At 35.7% G+C, this 21039-nt stretch overlaps 1 protein-coding gene across 7 annotated transcripts; it reads right to left on the bottom strand.

The window, feature by feature from the left end:
* Nucleotides 1–349: 349 nt before the first annotated feature.
* On the bottom strand, nucleotides 350–5042 carry LOC130943827 (uncharacterized WD repeat-containing protein C2A9.03). Of its 7 annotated transcripts, none has more exons than XM_057871856.1 (9): nucleotides 4801–5042; nucleotides 4500–4667; nucleotides 4307–4393; nucleotides 2138–2272; nucleotides 1948–2058; nucleotides 1779–1867; nucleotides 1592–1697; nucleotides 1403–1489; nucleotides 350–1187 (listed from the first exon to the last, which is right to left on the bottom strand). In XM_057871856.1, the coding sequence occupies exons 1-9, from the start codon at nucleotides 4933–4935 to the stop codon at nucleotides 774–776; spliced, it is 1332 nt and encodes a 443-aa protein (XP_057727839.1). In that variant the 5' UTR covers nucleotides 4936–5042; the 3' UTR covers nucleotides 350–773. The 7 variants fall into 7 exon arrangements, with proteins under 7 accessions (XP_057727839.1, XP_057727841.1, XP_057727842.1 ...); XM_057871858.1 differs by lacking the exons at nucleotides 4500–4667; nucleotides 4801–5042 and adding exons at nucleotides 2743–2782; nucleotides 3338–3498 and having other exon boundaries at nucleotides 4307–4366; XM_057871859.1 differs by lacking the exons at nucleotides 4500–4667; nucleotides 4801–5042 and adding exons at nucleotides 2743–2779; nucleotides 3338–3498 and having other exon boundaries at nucleotides 4307–4366.
* Between the last annotated feature and the right edge of the window lie 15997 nt (nucleotides 5043–21039).

Raw genomic sequence — 21039 nt, 5'->3', positions numbered from 1 at the left:
TTTATCATATATTTAATTTATTATATATTTTTATATTATTATTATTTAATAAATATTTTATATTTAAAATATTATTTATTTATTTTAATTAATTTATAATTTTATTTTTATTGTTATGTCATTATCAATTATTAAAAATTTAATATTAAAATTTATTATATATATTTAATTTTTTTAGTTTATAAAATTACAAATTCATTCTAATTCAAACTAGTTAAAATTTACTTAAAATTGGAGCGAATTGAATTTTTTTTTAACCCATCCAATTTAAATCACACCACAAATAAAATTAAATAAAATTAATGTTTAAATAGAATAAAGATTGCATATTCACAGGTTCTATCAATGGATGTTTAAAATCAACCTAGGACGGTATGCATAAAACAGGAAGCGTCAGATGGGAAAAACAAATACATAAGAACAGCCAGTCAGCCACTGATGTTTATCTATGAATACCATTGCTCGATTCTATTGTCTCCAATATACAATAGCAATCAAGGCTATATTTATACTACTCGAGCTCTCTCGGATAATAACTTATAACTATAAATATTATTGCTCGATTCTATCGTCTCCGATATACAATAGCAATCAAGGCTATATTTATACAAAAAAAAAAGGAAGCTGATAATCTACTCGAGCCCTCTCTCTGCCTAGAGACCAAAATTCACAACTTTGCTTATAAAAAATTGAACAGCAAATAACCCATTGCATAAAACTTAGATGAAGGAGGAGTGCAGCTCGCTGTATATCTGAAGGAACACTCCACTCAACTAAAACATATTGGCAAGGTAATTATTGTCACGTTTTCTGATGAACTCTAACAAGCTTCCATAGGTACGGTCGGCAATAGCAATAAATAGGGCCTCCGTGTCCGGGCTAAAGGATATCCCAGCAATTTCACCAAATAGATCAATCTCTTGAGCTTGCACATAGCCAGACTTAGAGTCAAATACATGGACAAAGTCTGCTGGCTCAGCCATGGCCAAGAACTGCCCATCAGATGTGAACCTTAAGGCTCTTATTGCACCCATCCTTCCCTTAAGCACCCCTACGGACTCTGAAAGGTTCCTTATGTCCCATAACCTGCATGTTGTGTCCTGGTTCCCCGTAGCCAATATTCTTCCATCTGGGTGCCAAGCAGACGAAAAAGAGTAGTCCAAGTGCCCTTTTAGGCTCCCAATAACCTGGAAGATACAATATCAAAACAGTTAAAATCAGGAATTAAATTGGAACATTATGGATAATAGTCCTCTGGAAAACAACTGCTCCCTTAAAAGTCCTTTTGTCTATCACTGCTTTTGTATCGAACCACATTGATCCAGATAGGTATAAAGAAAAATTGACAGTGGTAGATAAAACAGAACAAAAGTGAACTGGAAGAAGTATAACTTGAGCGTACCTTCCCGGAGTTAGCATCAGCTAACAAGCACTCAGCACTGTCACCAAGAATAGCCAACAACCTGCCATCTGGACTGACAGAAGTATTCTGCAAAGGCAAATATATGTAAAAGAGCACGATTAGTGTTTGTGAAAGCGTCGCCCGAAATGAAGATTTATAGCAACAGCAATAACAGCTGATGATACTCACATTAACAGACCAATCATATTTAAAACAACCCACGGAAGCAAAATTTTCTGCATCGAACATCTGAACTTGGGAATCATTATTTGCTGCAACAACCCTCAGCGACCCACTGCAAAGAGAAGGGTTAGTCGCAAAGCAAAAAACAAAAATCAAACACGTCCAGCATAAGGTTCTGCGTTTAGCTGCTTACCTTGGATGGCGGTAAACATCAACAGCATTGGTTATGGCATTACCAGGAGTTATTTTACTGCAGAATGCAACACCAGGATGCCGCAAATTCTGGTTCACAAGTAACACACGCATAAGATGATAAGAAAATGGGCCTCCTATTCAATTTTAAGATATTTGGTCCACCCTACCTTGCAAACGAGCTCGCCATGATAACCACCTGCCACCACCAAATTTTCCTTGACTGCCATGGTGCTTATTTGAACTCTGTAGACGGGACGAGCTAAAAGTCCAGGGCACTCCTGCAAACAAACACCATATCACTTAAAATCCAATGAGTTACGACAAAGGAAACGCAGCACACATTAATCTGCCACTTACAAGGGTCGGAACTATGGGTCTGGCCACATTAAAAACTTCTTTACCCCTTTGTTGTAATGAGGACCAATGCATCACCGAGTAGTTTTGCATAAGGTATACATCATGCTTGGATGTTGCCCACAATAAATTCCTCAGCTGCACACGAGAAACATATTGATCACATCAATGTTATCACCCAAGCGGTCAACAAAAATAAAGAAAATAAGCTAAACTTGTGAACAATCATGCAAAATCACGACAATCAACAACCTAACTACCCATGTATAATGTGACCGTATGATCTAAGCCCAGCTAGAAAATATATAAGTATATAACACCTTCAACCATACATCTTTCCAACAAATTAAATCAAGTGCTTTATGATTATAAAATATGGAATCCGCACTTCTGTGAAATAGCCAAGAATTTTTCAAAGCAATATAAGTGATCTACAGATAAATGTTGATTGAAACAAAAGAATCAACACAATAATAATATACTAGAAATATACAGCCAAAAATGAAGAGTAATACCCTTCTTGATAAGGGCAAATGAACAGTCAACACTAATTTAAGAAATATTGTTAGATCCCTCTCAAATGTGGTCAGATAATTTTCCTATCATACCATAAAATAATGCCCTGCCAAGCTGCTCACTTCCCACCTGCTAAAAGCGGACATAATAAGAGAAATAAAAGGCCCAGATGCAGAAACAGGTTAAGACTTATGTGGAGATATATATATCAATTACAAAAGTAATAATGATACATAAAAAAATAATAATAACAGGAAACATAACAGAATCGAAAGTTCGTCAACGTGTAAGAAACCACACTCAAGAGTTATGACATCTTGGCTTAAGAATTATTAACTAAATAACCACACTCAAGAGTTATGACATCTTGGCTTAAGAATTATTAACTAAATGTTGTTGTCGCGCCATTAAAATTATAATGACAACTGTGGAACTGCATTAGTACTAAATTTAAGACAAGTAGGAAATATGACGGTATGGTTGCATAGTCAGAAGTTGTATACAGTATAAAATCACCCTTCCACCAGTAATAGCTATTCAAGAGTAAAAATAGAAATTTTTTGGTTCAAAAAATATTCGAGTAATAATCTCTCATAGATCATGACTTAAGCTAAATAACAATTAGCAAAGTAAGCCATTATGCAATTCATGGGTACTGAATTTTAATCAGCAATTCATTTGACATACCAGCAATTCATTTTAGTCCGTCATTCCGTTGGATGTAAACACATCTTACAAGTGTAACAAAATCTCTTCCCACAGGAAAATCACCAATTATTTATAAGTTTTCAAGTCATACCATAGCCTTGATGCATCCATATCCATAAATTGGCAAGAAACTATCTTTTCTGTAGAGAACAATATTTGGCATCTTAGAAGATACTTTCTAGCAAAATTGGAATTTTACTAAAATTCCAAGAGCTGAAGTGGCATAGCGTTATGAAATAGTGCTTGAGAAACATCTGTTTAAAAGGGAGAAAAGAGAGAGGTCTGAAACAAGTTCTTGCTTAAAGCCTTCAAGCCGGGAAATTTATAAAAAAGAAACCTGTTGAACCATATTAAAATTTACCATCTTCTAATTTTATTTTTCACAAAATGGCAATTTCATGAAATAACCATGGTAGAGTGGTTTAAAAAATAATAAGTTTGTAAAGATCAAAGTTTTTTTGAAATTTAGTCTTGTAAGCTGGTCAAACTGTGAGTTGATTGGAAGCAAGTGCATGAAAAATCCCCACAGCCATTTGTTTAAATCCATATATAAAATAGTCGCGGCCTTTAATTCCATCCGTATGCAAAGGAACAATACAAATAACTGAATCCTGCAAAACTTGAGCACAAAAATTATGCATAGCAAAATTCGTTATGGCCAAATAACATCACCAGGTAAGGCTATTGGCTACGAAATATAAGAACTCCTTGGATGCAGTGTAGCCAATATCCACATGATAAAATCGTTCCAAAGAAGAAGAAAAAAAATTAACTATGATGAAAATTTATCAAAGCAAGGAACACAAGCCAAGATTTATGGTTTTCAATAATTTTAAATTACTACAAGCTCTGTTCAAATCAAACAGATATCAGTGCAAATGAAATAACCCACTTTCCCCAAAAATGCCTAAGAACTAAGTTTAAGTATAAATGAAGAAAAGTCTCTACCTGAAAATGGATAATTGTGGATTTTACAAGCCTTGTGTTGAACTGGAAGTCATAGAAGGCCTTCCCCTTCTGCACTTCCAAACACTCCTGCCAAATAAACAAATAAACAGAGTGTTCAGAAACGAATTAGAATTAGTATTCATAATTTTCATCTTAATCAGAAGTAAAAGCGTGAAGCAGCTGACGTGTTCACCTTGTCGAGATCGTCGCGAGAATGCGAGAGGTTCTCGTAGTTCTTGTACTGCTTCAAACGAGTCTCGCGGTACTTCTGTCTGCTGTAATTAAGCTTCTCCCATGGAATCCCCTGTATATCTTTCCCTTTTCTAGCTTCCGAAGCAGACGTATCAGTCTTCGAATTACTCTGCCAAACACAGTACCAAACAAATGAATATACATCAAACAAATAAACCTCTCACGGTGTAGACGGTTTCATTCCAAATCGCAATCAATCATAGAACAAAACAAAGAGAGTAAAGCCGCTATCGAATCGTTACCGTCTGGAAGCTTTCATCGAGGTCGGAGTCATCCAAAGGATCAGAATTGGTGAATGCAACGTCGTCTTCGAAGTCAGAGAAGTCGAAATAGTCATTGACAACGTACTGAAGGTCGTCGTTGCCGAACCGCTCCATGATACAGTTTTCTCAATTTTCTCGGGAAACAAACAGAAAATAGAAGGGGTTTAGATTTGGCAATGCGAGAATGAGAGAAAAAGAGACAAAGCGAAGGGTTTTGGTTGCGAAAAGAGCAACGGTTGTGTTCTCGGGCGTTTCTTCTTATAGAGAGGGGGAGAATGGAGAGTGGGGCCCGGGCTCTTCCGGTACAAACAGGGTGTCAAATCCGTGGGCTTCTAGTGGGCTCCACTTAACCGCCCGTTAGTTTGCCGTTTCATTTAAAAAAGTACTCTAAGTTTCTAACCCACCCACGAGGCACGCTAACCCCTCTCTTGACTCAATTAGTCATGTACCCATTTCCAATTTGACGGGAATCTTCTAACAATAATGATTTTAATTCAAAAAAATATTATAAATTTACTAACACATAGCGATGTTTCTCTATGAGTTGGAAATTGGATATTAGTAGACAAAAATTGTAGTAAATTCTTCATTTTTAGTTAAAAAATAATACTTTATAGTTAAATATTTTAATTTTGTTTGCAACTCATATAAATTTACAACCTATCAAATTGATAAGTTTAAGGAGATATTTTTTATATATATACTATCATAAAAGTAACATAAATAAATCGTTAAGTTTAAACTAATGTATGACTTTTTCATGAGTTAGAGTTAGAATTATTAGAGAATAAATGATAAGATTTTTTTTTAGTATTATATTTTCATATTTGTTTTGTGTACGAAGTCTTTAGAAATTCTTTTGGTTAAGAAAATTTTATTTTGTATTTTCGATCATTTTTGTTTAGATTTCGATTGACTATTTATATTATTTGGTTTTAATATTTTGGGAATAATTAAGATTTAATTTTGGATAGAATATCACAAATTATTATTTTGTATTTTTATGCCAGAAATTTAATTAAAATATAATGTCACATTACTATTTTTTTTATCTCATTAGAGATTTATTAAGATTGAGTGGTTATTAACATAGTTATCAAAACTGAATCAGTGATCAAACCAATTAGGTTATTAGATCATTGGGTTAATGATTCAATCGACGGATTACTGATTAACCCGATATAATTAAATAATTATATAAAATTTAATTATTTTTTATTATAAGTACTTTTATTTTATTTTTATAAAAATAATTATTATTTTCAAATTTTAATATTTTATTAATTAGTTTATATTTATTTTATTATTATGTTATTATAGGTAAAAACTCACATAATTATTTTCATGTGAAGTTGATATTTAAGAACCGTTAGATGATTTGACAAATTTGAGGAAAAGCTTAGTTTGTGGAAGGCAAAGGTGCTGAATAAAGTGGGTAAGTTAGTCCTTATAAAGTCTGTGTTGAATAGCTTGCCAGTGTACTACCTGAGCCTGTACAAGATGCCGAGGGTGGTGGCAGAAAAGTTGATATCGCTGCAGAGAAGATTCCTATAGAGGAAGGAGAAAGATAGGAATGGTATAGCACTAGTTAAGTAGAAAGTGGTTCAGACTCCTAAAAAGGAGGGTGACTTAAGGGTAGGTGATGCAGTGATTAAAAATGCTGCTCTACTCTTCAAGTGGTGGTGGCATTTTTCAAAGGATGAGTGTCCTTTATGGAAGAAAGTTGTATGCTCCTGCTATGACTTGAATCCCAATATGATGTTATCAGCTCAGCCACTACCTACTAGAGGGGGACCATGGAAGAATATATGTCAGTTGCAGCTAAAGGATAACAATATAAGAGACAATATAATTACTGAGTTGTCTACGGAGGTGGGTGATGGTAGGAGGACTCGATTCTGAGAAGATGTCTGGCTACAAGGTGGTTCACTCAAGATGAGATTTATGAGACTTTTCTCTATTTCAAACTAGAAAGGATCTGTCAGAGGAGATTGTGGATTTTGGGATGGGTTAGAGTGGATTTGGAACTTCCAGTGGAGGCGAGGCTTATATCAATGGGAGTTGGAACTAGTGGATATTTTGCATGAGTGCTTAAGGCCTGTTAAACTAGCATGTGATAAGCAACACAGAGTTGTTTAGAAGTTTGACAAGAAAGAAATTTTTTCAACTAACTCTTTTGTGCAGGTGGTGCAGTTAGATACTCTCCCGGAGGATATCACCAACTATAGCTTCATCAGAACCATATGGAAAGGTTTGGTGCCACCACGAGTGGAGTTATTTATTTGGTTTGTTTTGATAGGAAGAGTAAATACTAAAGAAATACTACTTAGATTTGGAATAATTAGTCATGGAGGCAACATATATGTATTATATAGAAGAGATGTTGAATATATTCACCACTTGTTTCTGGGTTATGAGTTTACTTGGCAGGTGTGGTGTCAATGACTTTCTGATTTTGGGAGAGCGTGGTCTATTACAGGCTCACTAAAAGAACATTTTGAGAGTTGGACATGTATTGTAAACAGAAAGGTGGAGTGAAACAAGTGGATGATATGCTTCTTTGCGGTTATTTGAAATGTCTGGCTAGAGAGGAACAGGCAGATTTTTAATTCCAAAGAAGGTGGTACAGAAGAGGTGTTTCAAAGATCTTTGACCAGTTATAGAGAGTGAAGTAGTTTGGATCCCTTTTGTTGTTGATGGCAATGCCGGAGCTGACATCAGGAGTAGATTAATTACTTTGTTTTTATTTTCCTTTATGATCTTGGATACAGTTTGATTGTCTGACGCTCCACTGTACGGTGTTGAGATAAAAAACACTCTATCTGGGTGGTTCGAATGAAGGGGTTCGAACCCATGTTGGCCATTTTGACACTTGGCAAGACATGGAGTATATGAAGCACGGTGGAACGCTGGTGCGTCGACGCGTGTAGGTTTTCCTTCAACTGTGACCTGAGTGGTTCGATCCGGTCCGATTTTCACTGGTTCACTATGGGTTTGATCGGTTCGTATCGGTTTTTTTCTTAAGTGGTCCTAAGTTTAGACTGGACTGATATTAGATCTGGTTTACCAGTTTTTCGGTCGATCCGGTCCAAATTTAATAATTATGGTTATTATGGGTGACAATAGAGATGATAGGATAAGATTTGGATCTGACACTAATTCTATCCGTTCTTAATCTGTGAGTACCTGACTCTGTCGGTAGGTTACAAAAGATGCAATATTATTATATAATTTGATGATAATTTAAAATAAAATTTATTTTATGCAAAAAAAAAATTTAAGTGGCTAAGAATATTTTGTATTTAAGGAGAGGTTTTTGTTTCAACATCCACTCAGAAACATTCAATACACACCCTACCCCACCTGCACAAGAACTCTACCCGCACACTATCTTACCCATTTCAAATCGAGCTAACAACTCTACTTGACCAAGTTATGTTGAATATGTGCAAATAGAGTGCATGTTATCATCACTAGTGGTTACTCAAATTTATAACTCTATTTTATTATACTTTAATAAAATATTTGGTATTTTTTTGTATTACATCCTATTGTCTAAGTGAAAAAATTATAAATTTTAATTTTAATACATTAAAATCTATTATTCTTAAGTATTATTGCTTAATGATGACCAATTTTTTAATAGAATTAACTTATTTATTCAACAATTTTAAATTAAATTCTAATTTTGCTTCTAAAATTTAAGATTTTTTATTTTTTGATTTAATATTTTATTTTAATAAAATAGAAAGAGTACGCAAGGATAATAAAATTCTGAAAGAATAATAATGAAAGAAAAGAAAAGATGAAGAAATTTTATTGATTGTTGATTAATTGAATGGTACACTATGAAGGTAAAACTAAGTATATATAGAGCATTGGCCTATGAAAGATAAAGATAAACTATAAGATAAGATAAAGACTAAAATTATAATTGAATTTGTGTATTCTGTTGGGTTGAATTTGTGGGCCGTGAGATGTCTTTATTGTTGTCATGGGCTAAGGTGGAAGATTGGTTTAATACGCCCGCGCAAGCTGGAGGATGAAAGATGTCAATAATACTAAGCTTATTCATATTAAGATGGAAGGGTTGAGGAGACAAAGGTTTGGTGAAGATGTCAGCTAGTTGCCTAGAAGAGGGAATTGGGAGAAGTTTCATCACTCCACCTTGAGCTTTTTGTCGAACCAAGTGGCAATCAACCTCTAAATGTTTAGTACGTTCATGAAAAACTGGGTTAGCAGCAATATGAAGAGCACTCTGATTATCACAATATAAAACTGGTGGGCGGATAGGAGAGATGCGTAAAAATTGTAACACATTTAGTATCCATTGAAGTTCACAAGTTGTGTTTGCAAGTGCACGATATTCTGCTTCCGTGGATGAGCGGGCAACGGTGGTTTGTTTCTTGGTCTTTCAAGAAACTAAAAAACTGCCTAAGAAGAAACAATAACCTGTTAAAGATCGCCGAGTGTCAGGACATCCGACCCAATCAGAGTCACTGAAGCCGAGAAGCTGAATTTCTGATTCCCTTGGAAAGAAAAGTCCTTTGCCGGGACTAGTTTTCAGATATCGTAACACATGCTTGGCAGCTTGAAGATGAGATTCAGTAGGAGATGTCATGAATTGACTTAATTGTTGAGTGGCATACATGATGTCCGGTTGAGTAGTGGTGAGATAGATAAGACGTCTGGAAGGGTGCAGAAATTATAATAAAATGCAATTGACAGTAATCAGTGGTAAATGCCTCAAAATTGTAGTGAAATTGTATTGATAAGTATAAGGATTGAGTGACAGAGCATAAGTAGGAGAGGAAAAAGAGTAAGACAATATTATGAAGGTATAACAATGGAATTATTGAGGTAAATAAAAGGGGGTAGCAGCCATGATGCCCTGCTAGAACCTGCGAAAGGAAGAAAGGAGAGACTATAAGAGGGAAGGAAGGTAGAGAGAGATGAGAATTTAGAAATGGGAGAAAGACAAATACCACAATGATCTACTGCTCATGATTCTCCCATTTCCTACTAATAGTGCGCCTTCTGCTACTGCGTCTCACACCCTGTACATTCGAGCCTTGCTCCACGTGTCCAATTTCTCTAACTAACTCTGCCCTCTTTTGGTCATTTTGCCCCACTATAATGTTTCCCTTTTTTGCTACTGCTCCTTTGTTCATTACATTACCCGCTCTTCAACTTCAACCTTGTCCTCAAGGTTGAAATCTGGGTAAGCTTGGAGGAATTCTGCTGCATCCTCCCATGTCCTCTCTGCACCTGTACCTTGTCCCCATTGTATCTGTAATTGCTGCACTTCTTGGCCATTTTTCAAGATGACTCGGCGGTTCACAATGGTATGCGGACTAAGGATAGGGCCTTCTTCACTCGACCGGAGTGGCAGTGGCAAGTATTGCTCTTGTTTCTCGCCCCTGAATTTCTTGATGGCAGAAATATGAAACACATTGTGGATTTTGGCCTCGGCTGGTAACTCTAGGCGGTAAGCTACTGAACTCAGCTTTCTGCAGATGGGAAAGGGCCCAAAATAACGCATTCCCAACTTTTGGCTCCGACGTAATGCAACCGAGTGCTGCCTGTATGGCTGGAGCTTAACCAATACTAAGTCTCCTTCTTCAAATTCGACGAATCGCCGATGCTTGTCAGCTTGAGTCTTCATGAATTGTTGGGAGCGTAATAAGGTAGATTTAAGTTGCTCAATCAACTTATCCCGAGCTAACAATAGTTCCTGTAATGGAAGTTCATCCCCTGCAGAAATTTCATATCTGACCAAGGAAGGAGGGTCACGTCCGTATAGAGCTTTGAATGGGGGCATCTTTATGCTGTTGTGATAAGTGGAATTGTACCAAAATTGTGCCCATGGAAGCATGTCAAGCCAACGCTTGGGATTCTCAAAACAAAAGCAACGAAGGTACATTTCTAAAGTCTTATTCAAGACTTCACTTTGGCCGTCCGTTTGCGGGTGATAGGCTGAGCTCATCGCTAAAGTGGTTCCTTGAGCGTGGAACAACTGCTGCCAAAATTTACTAATAAACACTTTATCACGATCAGAGACGATCGACTTGGGAAAACCATGGAGTTTAACAATGTGCTTGATGAAGGCATCGGAAACTGTCTTGCTATCAAAATCACGACGCAGAGCAATAAAATGTGCGAATTTGGTGAGTCTGTCAATCACAACCATGATCACCGAGTATCCATGAGAAGGAGGTAAGGATGTAATAAAGTCCATGCAGATGTCATCCCATACCTGGTGGGGAATAGGGAGGGGCTGCAACAGTCCTGCTGGCTTGGTAGTTTCAGCCTTAGCTTGCTGACATATCACGCAATTCTGGACATACTTTCGAGTGTCCTTATGCATATTTGGCCAATAGAATGAGGAACGGATCCGATCAAGAGTTTTAGCGATACCAGAATGTCCCCCGCCCGGACTATCATGGTGCTCATGAAGGATAAGAGGAATGAGGCTGCTGTTTACCGGAAGCACTACTCTATCTTTCCATAATAGAATACCATTTCGGACCGTATAGTGTGGATCAACCTGCCTGTTTTGAACGCATTGTTGCCATAATTCTTGTAATTGTGCATCTGCCTCAATTTCCGATTTAAGAGTCCCCATCCATTCAGCCTTGGGACGAGACCAAGCTGCAAAAAAACATCGTGACAGGGCATCAGCAACTGCATTTTCCTGCCCCGGTTTGTACTGTATCTCATAATCATACCCCAGAAGCTTGTGAAGCCACTTTTGTTGCTCAGGCGTATGCAGAGTTTGATCAACCAATGCCTTCAAACTCTGCTGGTCAGTACGAATGATGAATTTTTTTCCCAGCAAATAATGCCGAAACTTTGCTACAGCTTCCGTAATTGCATAGAATTCCCTAACATAAGCTGATTGTTTCTGTAGCGAAGGAGACAATTTCTTTGAGAAGAAGGCTATAGGATGCTTTTCTTGAATCAATACAGCACCAACCCCTGTCCCTGAGGCGTCAGTCTCAACTTCAAAGGGTAGCTCAAAATTTGGAAGAGCTAAACAGGTTTGGATGTAATGGCAGCCTTCAATTTATTAAAAGCTAGTGTGGCTCCATCATCCCAAGCAAAGGCATCTTTACGCAGTAAATCAGTAAGAGGACTAGCTATGGAGGCATAGTGACGAATGAATCGACGGTAGTACCCGGTTAAACCCAAAAATCCTCTTAGTTGTTTCACATTGGTTGGTTGAGGCCACTCCATAATAGCTTGAACCTTGGCTTTCTCCATGTGAACGCCACTGTCTGAGATAGTATGCCCTAAATAATCAATTTCACTGGTTCCAAAAGAGCACTTTGAGAGCTTAGCAAAAAGGCATTCCTGTTGCAGTAACTTTAACACAGTCTCTAAGTGCTGTAAATGTAAAGTAAAGGAAGGGCTATAAACAAGGATGTCATCGAAAAAAACCAACACAAATTTACGCAAGTAAGGTCGGAACACATCATTCATCAAGTTCTGGAACGTTGCTGGGGCGTTAGTGAGGCCAAATGGCATGACCAGCCATTCGTAAAGGCCTTGGTGAGTGCGGAAAGCAGTTTTGTATCTATCCTCAGGGCTGACCAGAATTTGGTGGTAACCCGAACGAAGATCAAGCTTGGAGAAAATGGAGGCGCCAAACAGCTCATCAAGTAATTCATCAACCGTAGGAATTGGAAAACAATCCTTAACGGTGATATTGTTTAACGCTCTATAGTCCGTACAGAAGCGCCAAGTACCATCTTTCTTTTTGACTAGTAATATTGGAGAGGAAAAGGGACTCCGGCTTGGTTGAATAATCCCGTCATCAAGCATTTGTTGGACCATGAATTCTATCTGTGCTTTTTGACTGTGAGGGTAGCGGTAGGGTCTAACCTTAACAGGGTCAGCACCCTTGATTAAAGGAATACAGTGATCATGACGGCGCTGTGGTGGTAGGCCTGAAGGTTGCGCAAACACCCCTGCATAAGAGTGCAGCAATTTCATCACTTCTGGGTGTATGTCGTCAGATAGAGTCAAGGAAGAATGAGCAACTTCAACCTGAGGCTGCAGCTGCAATGTGAAAGCCTCAGCAATAGAATTGGTATGCACAAGTCTCCGGATGTGGTGGAATTCTGCCTGAGCTATAGCATTGGTCTTCTCCCCATGTACCGTAATCAAACTACCCTCATGCATGAATCGAATATAAGCTGCTTCATAGTCCACAATATGGGCTCTCAATCGTTTCAACCAAGTGGTTCCAATGACGAGATCACCACCAGCAACATTTAAAACAAATACATCAGGGACCAGCACTTTATAACCCTGTAATGTCACTTCTAGCAAAGGGATGCGACCTTCAACCTGCATAATGTCAAAATTTCCCACTACAACTTGGACTCCCGGAGCTGGCTCAATGGAGAGATTCAAAAATTTTGCAATCCGCGGCTGGATGAAGCAATCAGAGCTCCCACCATCAATGAGTGCTTGGATTTCTAGCTCACCAATGTGAGCTTTGATTCGAATAGTGGAGTGGCCCGATGCACCATGCATGGCATTGTAAGAGAGATGATGGTCTATCACCTCTGCATCCAGCTGTTGTAAATTTTCTCCTTCAGACACAACTATGTCCTCACTATTCACTACTACATCTACCTCATCATTCTCAACTTGCATAAGCATGAATTGCCGATTTGAGCACTTATGAGCAGCTGTGAATTTGTCATCACACCAATAACAAAGACCTTTCTCTCGTTTACTCTGAATTTCTGCCGGAGACAAATGGCGAATGGGATTCCTAGGTGGTGGGAGAGATGGCTTCTGAGACGGTGTAGGAAGCAAGGGAGGCAAGCTATTCCGTTGAAAGGTACGCACAGGTGTAGAGGAGCCGTGTGATGGAGACTTAGAGGTTGCCGGACCTGGAGCGTTCCGCGGAGATGTCGAAAACTTGTCTTCATAGAGCCTAGCCAAGCTTACGGCACGCATCAGTGAGGGTGGACATTGAGCTTTTACCTCACGTCTAATATCGGCCCGGAGACCGCTAATGAAACAGTCGCGTAATGCATCAGCAGGTTCGATATGAGTTCGATTAGCAAGAGCTACGAATTCAGCGTAAAAGTCACTTACGGAACCCTGTTGTTGCAGCTTGAACAAAAGCTCCCTGGGAGACTCAAATAAGGAGGGGCCAAACTCTAATTCAATAGCACGCTTGAGCTGCGTCCATGAACGAAACTGAGCGGAGCGCTGTGACATCTGAAACCACGGAATCGCGGAGCCAGTCATGTGCATCGCAGCGAGGCCGATTTGCTCTTCCGGAGGTACTCTAAAGAATTCAAAATACTGATCTGCGGAGAAAATCCAACTCAACGCATCATTACCGTCAAATTTAGGAAGATCGAAGCTCACCCTTCGAGGCTGTGACCAAGGACGCGAGTAATTGTCAACTCCAGAGTTCGAACCTAGCGGGGACTCGTGAGAGATGGAGTGTTGTCGGGACCGATCGGAAAGGAGCTGAGTGAGGGATGACTGAATCGTCTCGAATTTCAGATTCGTCGCCTCTTGCGCTCGAGTACGTTCTGCTCTGTTCTCCTCAGCCACCGTTTCTATCATTTGAGACAAACGCTTCAATTCCGCTTCCATCGTCTTCATGCGAGTGTTTTCCGCCATGGCCAATGAAAGCACCAAATGGAAGGGTGCAGAAATTATAATAAAATGCAATTGACAGTAATCAGTGGTAAATGCCTCAAAATTGTAGTGAAATTGTATTGATAAGTATAAGGATTGAGTGACAGAGCATAAGTAGGAGAGGAAAAAGAGTAAGACAATATTATGAAGGTATAACAATGGAATTATTGAGGTAAATAAAAGGGGGTAGCAGCCATGATGCCCTGCTAGAACCTGCGAAAGGAAGAAAGGAGAGACTATAAGAGGGAAGGAAGGTAGAGAGAGATGAGAATTTAGAAATGGGAGAAAGACAAATACCACAATGATCTACTGCTCATGATTCTCCCATTTCCTACTAATAGTGCGCCTTCTGCTACTGCGTCTCACACCCTGTACATTCGAGCCTTGCTCCACGTGTCCAATTTCTCTAACTAACTCTGCCCTCTTTTGGTCATTTTGCCCCACTATAATGTTTCCCTTTTTTGCTACTGCTCCTTTGTTCATTACAACGTCCAACCAAACGGCGATATACAAAAGGGTCGGATAGCAGGGGACTTTTGTCTTGATATAGTCTTGTGGTACTATCCATTGGAACAGAGGCAGGTTTAGCACCTAATAAACCAGAATCCTCCAAAAGATCAAGATAATATTTTCTCTGAGATAAGCAAATTTTCTTCTCTAATTGAGCAACCTCAATACCCAAAAAATATTTTAATGGGCCCAAGTCTTTAATTCGGAAGTGTTGGTGTAAAATAGACTTAATGGCAGCAAGTTCAGAAATGAAATTACCAGTGAGAACAATGTCGTCAACATAGACTAAAATGATAGAAATTTGATCACCAATGAATTTAACAAATAGGCTATAATCAGATGAGGTCTGCTGATATCCATGAGATAGCAAAAGATGAGAAAGTTTGTCATACCACATACGACTAGATTGTCGTAAACCATACAGTGACTTTAGTAGCTTACAGCATTGATTCGGTTGAGGAGATGTAAATCCGGGTGACAGAGTTATATAAACATCCTCAGCAAGATCCCCATATAAGAAGGCATTATTGACATCCAACTGATGTATGGGCTAACGCTTCATAGAGGCCAATGCCAAAACTAATCTGATGGTGGCAGGCTTGACAACAAGGGAGAAAATTTCCAAGAAATCAACACCTTCAGTTTGAGTGAATCCTTTAGCCACAAGGTGTGCTTTATATCGATCAACTGAACCATCAGGCTTGCGTTTGATGCGATAGACCCATTTACAACCAACCGGCTTAACCCCTGCAGGGCAATCAACAAGACGCCAAGTTTTGTTCAGCTCAAGAGCATCCAACTCATCTTTCATAGCACTATGCCAATTAGAGTGTTGATTGGCGTCCTTAGAAGACTTTGACTCAACGTCAGAATGTAAAGATAAAAGAAACTTTTTATGTGAAGATGAAAGAGAAAAAAAAAGACATGACTGAAGATAAAGGATACTTGCACTTTGAGGGAGATTGATTTGTAGAGATGAGAGAGAAATTACACAAGTAATCAGAGAGATATGCTGGAGGTCGGTGAGGCCGATCGGAATGACGAGGATGGAGTTGCTCAGGTGGTGAAGAAGGTGACGGGGGATGAGAAGGTAATGGTGGACTAGTGTCTAGTGTTGAAAGTGATTCGATGGTCATGGGTTCAACTTGGTTAGGTAACGATAGTGAGAAAGAAGGAGAGGTTGTTGGAGAAAATAAAGAACTAGGTGGAGTTGGGTCAATGGGTAGGGGTGGCAAGCGGGGAAGCCCACCCCGCCCCGCTTCGCCCTGCCAGAAGCCCCCGATCCTAGAATCCTAGCCCGCCCCGCCTAACTACGGGCTGGCGGGCTGGCGGGCTAAGCCTACCAAAGCTCCTCTTTTTTTTATTATTAACTACTGAGTAATATATATAATTTAACAACCATATTAATAAATTTATAATTTCTAATGGCATAAAAAATTATATTTTTTATATTCACAAACATTAAAATCTTTGTAATTATAAATATCTAATAAATATAATTATAAACCAAATTTTCATTCAAAATATAAGTATAAATATTCTCTCCAAAGCAAAATAAACATAATCCAAAACATAATTATAAATATTGTCTCCAAAATAACATAAACATAATTCAAAACACTCAATTTTTATCTTCATACTCTTGTAAGTTAGGTTAGGGGAAGTTAGGTTTTGCCAAAAAAATTGCAAAAATACCCCCTCACTAAAAAAAATCTTAGCCGAGCGGGGAAGCCCGCCCCGCCCCGCCAAAGCCCGCGGTTTAAGCGGTGCGGGTTAGGCGGGGTTTTGCTATTTGGTGGTCCTGATTTTTCAGTCCAGCCCGCCTTTTTTGGCGGAATACGCGGGCCGGCCCAGCGGATTTAGGCCCGTTTGCCACCCCTATCAATGGGTATAGGTGAGGATTCAACTAGAAGACTAACTGAATCTTATTTTTGAGAATGTGTGTTTGGTAATGTTGGGCTGAGGGTATGAAATTGGACATTTTTTGTGACTAAGGACAAGATCATTTCATAAAAAATCACGTTTCTAGAAATCTCAATTCTTTTATATTCTAAAACATAAACAATATATCCTTTAAAACCACTTTGAAAGCCAATAAATACACCCTTTTTGGCTCTTGGATCAAATTTTGATCTATTTGCCATCAGGGTAGAAACAAAACATAAGCATCCAAAAATTTTAAGGTCATGATAATTTGGTGCATGATTGAATAAAATCTCAAATGGTGTTTTAAAATTAATTGCGGATGATGGAACTCTGTTAAGTAAATAAACAGCATGTCTAACAGCATAAGACCAAAAAGATGATGGTAAATTAGATTGAAATATAAGAGTACGAGCCATATTTAAAATATGTTGATACTTGCGTTCTACCCTTCCATTTTGTTGAGGAGTTTCAACATAACTACGTTGATGAATAATGCCCTTTGAAGTATAAAAATCAAGTAAAATAAATTCTGGTCCATTATCGAAACGAATAGTTTTGACTTTGGAGTTGAATTGTGTTTCAATTAAAGTAATAAAAATATTTATGATTATGAATAGAATTTTATCGAAATGGACCCCAAATATCAAAATGTAATAAATCAAAACTTGCATTGACTTTGTTAAAACTTTGAGAAAATGAAAGTTTCTTTTGCTTAGAAAGATGACAAATGTCACAAGCCTCATCATGATGCATAGAGATAAAAGGAAATTATTTATGTAAATGATTAAGTCTTTGTCTAGAAAGGTGTCCTAAACGAAAATGACATATATTGGAAGGTGTAATGGGTGGAGATTGAACGGAATTTATGGAGTGTGTAGTGGATGAATTTTTACCGAAATTGGGTTCAAAGACATATAATTCCTCTCTCATTCTGACCAAATCAATTGTCCCCAAATTGTTGTTCTGTAAACTACAAGAAGAAGATGAAAAAGTGAGTTCACATATGAGTGCTGAAGTAATTTTTGAAACAGAGATAATATTAAAGTTGAAATGAGGTAAATAAAGAACATCATGAAGAAACAAGGATGGTGAAAATTGAACGATGCCTTTATAAGAAATAGTAGCTTGAGAACCATTTGGTAAATGAACAATAATAGGAGAAATTTGTGTGTAAGAAATAAACCAAGACAAATTTGATGCAATGTGATCTGTGACACCAGAATCAATGATCCAAGTATTCAAGAATGAATCTTGATTTGAAGAATTGTTAACAGTAGAAAAAGTATTGAAAGAACAAAGATAATGAGTAGTTGGACTTGACAAAAGCTCAAGTTGGTTTGAAGGACGAGCTTCTTCATTGAAAAGAAGTGTCATGAAAGAAAAGTGTTTGGTTGACGAAAGGTCCGAAAGAGCCTTCGGATGAAGTTGCTGGTGTGTCATTTCTCCTTGATCCATGGATGTCAGCAGAGTTCAAGAGGAGCTCTGATACCATAATAAAACGGAAAGAGTACGCAAGGATAATAAAATTGTGAAAGAATAATAATGAAAGAAAAGAAAAGATAAAAAAATTTTATTGATTGTTGATTAATTGAATGGTACACTATGAAGGTAAAACTAAATATATATAGAGCATTGGCCTATGAAAGATAAAAGTAAATAAAGATAAGATAAAGATAAGATAGAAATAAAGATAAAGATAAACTATAAGATAAGATATAGACTAAAATTATAATTGAATTTGTATATTTTGTTGGGCTGAATTTGTGGACCGTGAGATGTCTTTATTGTTGTCATGGGCTAAGGTGGAAGAGTGGTTTAATATATTTTACCATACTTTTATTCTTTAATTAAAATTACTTTTTTTATTATTATATTAATTTCACTCTCTAATCACTATAATTATCAATAAGATCATTATAATTACGAGTGTTACCCTTATTTAAAAGTAATAATAGAATTTGACTAAAAAATTAAAATAAAATAAAATAAAATAAAATAAAATATTTAAAATAAAAATAAAATATTTTAAATATTAATGACGGTATTAGAACATAATTCAAATATTAAAAATTAAATTAGTATTTTATTATTTTATATATTTTGATAGATATAAAATAAATTATAATTTATTCAATACGAAATTGTTTTTAATAATCATCAGGGTCAGATACCCCAAAGCAGAAATAGAAAACTACAAAAAATCAGGTAGTACATACTCTCAACTTGGAAACAAATTAAACAGTTATTGAACTTTTTTGTTAAGTTAATAAATCAGTAAGACAATTGACTTTTCGCAAGCTATGATGTCAGCTAAAATTTCGATTCAAAATTGTATGATTCTGACATCTTCAACAAACGAATAGTAGAAATGCAGGAAGTACAACTATTTCTTTTAGCAAATTAATCACAACTAGCGAATCCGATTCAATAAGATTTTGAAGCTCATTTACAATAGCAATCTGACATCTTCTAATAATTTCCCAATCTTATGGAACAACTTCTAATATTGTAGGCGAAAATTTTGATGAACGTACGGAAGTAATTTCCAAAGATTCCTCCACAAAATACATGATATTATTTTATGTTTGGTAATTATTTTTATTTTAAAGGCAAATGTGATTTTTTATCTTAAACTAACATCCACCTAAAGTAAAAAGTCGTAACTTCTGTTTGTATTTAACGTGCGTTTTGATTTTTTTATCTTTATTGGTTCCAATAGTTTTTTTTTATAAGTATTTTGATATTTGTTTCTGTCACTTTTCATCTAAATATTTTAATTTTTTTATTATTTATAGTACTTTTTTTTTGTTATTTTGATTTTTATTTTTTTATTAAATTTTTATTGTAATTTTATTATAATATAAATTAATGATTCTATTAAAAAAGATAAAATAGATAAAAAAAATTAACCATATATAACAATAGAATTATAAATAATAGAAATTTATAGTCTAAAATAATACTAAATAAAAAATACTAAAAATACTAAAATAATTATAAACATTTTTTGTTTGATATTATAAAATTTATGATTGTAATTCTTGTGCATGATTTATTATTCTAATTTTTTTATAATATGTATTATTGTTTCTATTAAAAATGATAATTTAAATAAAATATTAATTATAAGTAATAATAAAATCATAACTAGTAAAAAATTAAAACCCAAAATGATAATAAAAATAATATTATTAAAAATACTTAAAAAGAATACTAAAAAATAATTATTGATTTATTCATATATTTTTTTTATTTTTAGTATCAAATATATTTTTGTCAATTTTTATATATTATTTTTAATTTAATAAATAAATATTTTTTTATTATAATAATAAAAAATTATAACATATTAAAATAAAATACTAAAAACAATACTATATAAAAAATATACTAAAAAAATATAAAAAATTAAATATAATTTAAAAAAAATAATTATTAATTTAAAAATAATTTTAATTAATATTATTTAAATAATATTAATTTTATTAAAATTAATTTTAATATAAAATTATCAAATATAAATTATATTAACATAAATTTATTTTTGTCTAAAATCAATTTTATAAATTATTTTTATTCAAATTTTAATTTGATAAATACCAATACAAGCGTACACTTAGAATATGAAGAATAATTTTTTTTTTGTTTATCCAAATGGTATCTCTAACCCGACAGATTAAGGATTAATCTGTCGCAGATCTGAGCTCTATTTAAAGGTTTGTTGTTGGCCAATAAATTACTGCATACACAAAACGGTGTTCGAACTTCCGACACTTGACTTTCGAACTCCCGACACTTACTTAAGCCACTCGACCAATCCAAGTTGGTTGAAGAATAATTTCTTTATTTGAGCCGCATTTTATATACGTTGCTAAAGGGCCCATGTGTCTTCTACATCTCTTTGCATTTGAAAAGATAGCATTCTTCTTGACCAAAAAATAAGATAGCATTCTTTTACAATAAAATAATAATTACTAAAATATAAACCCTCCAATTCTTTTTATAATAAGTGTAAATATTGTTAAATTAGAGCTTTTAACAAGTATCTTGATATTATTTTGGAATAAAAAATTAGAAGTTTTAATATAATAAATATATTACAAACTTAAC

Source organism: Arachis stenosperma, chromosome 8 (assembly GCF_014773155.1).
Source record: "Arachis stenosperma cultivar V10309 chromosome 8, arast.V10309.gnm1.PFL2, whole genome shotgun sequence".
NCBI lineage: Eukaryota > Viridiplantae > Streptophyta > Magnoliopsida > Fabales > Fabaceae > Arachis > Arachis stenosperma.
Note: the sequence above shows the minus strand (reverse complement) of the source record. Positions and strands in the feature narration are given on the sequence as shown.

What these genes read in the sequence shown, in the direction of transcription:
- LOC130943827 (XM_057871856.1), bottom strand. Translation starts at nt 4,935, where the DNA reads ATGGAGCGGTTCGGCAACGACGACCTTCAGTACGTTGTCAATGACTAT. An exon ending in CTCGCGACGATCTCGACAAG is followed by an intron (nt 4,394 to 4,499) that starts GTGAACACGTCA and finishes TTTATTTGGCAG; the next exon opens with GAGTGTTTGGAAGTGCAGAA. An exon ending in AATATGATTGGTCTGTTAAT is followed by an intron (nt 1,490 to 1,591) that starts GTGAGTATCATC and finishes TTGCCTTTGCAG; the next exon opens with AATACTTCTGTCAGTCCAGA.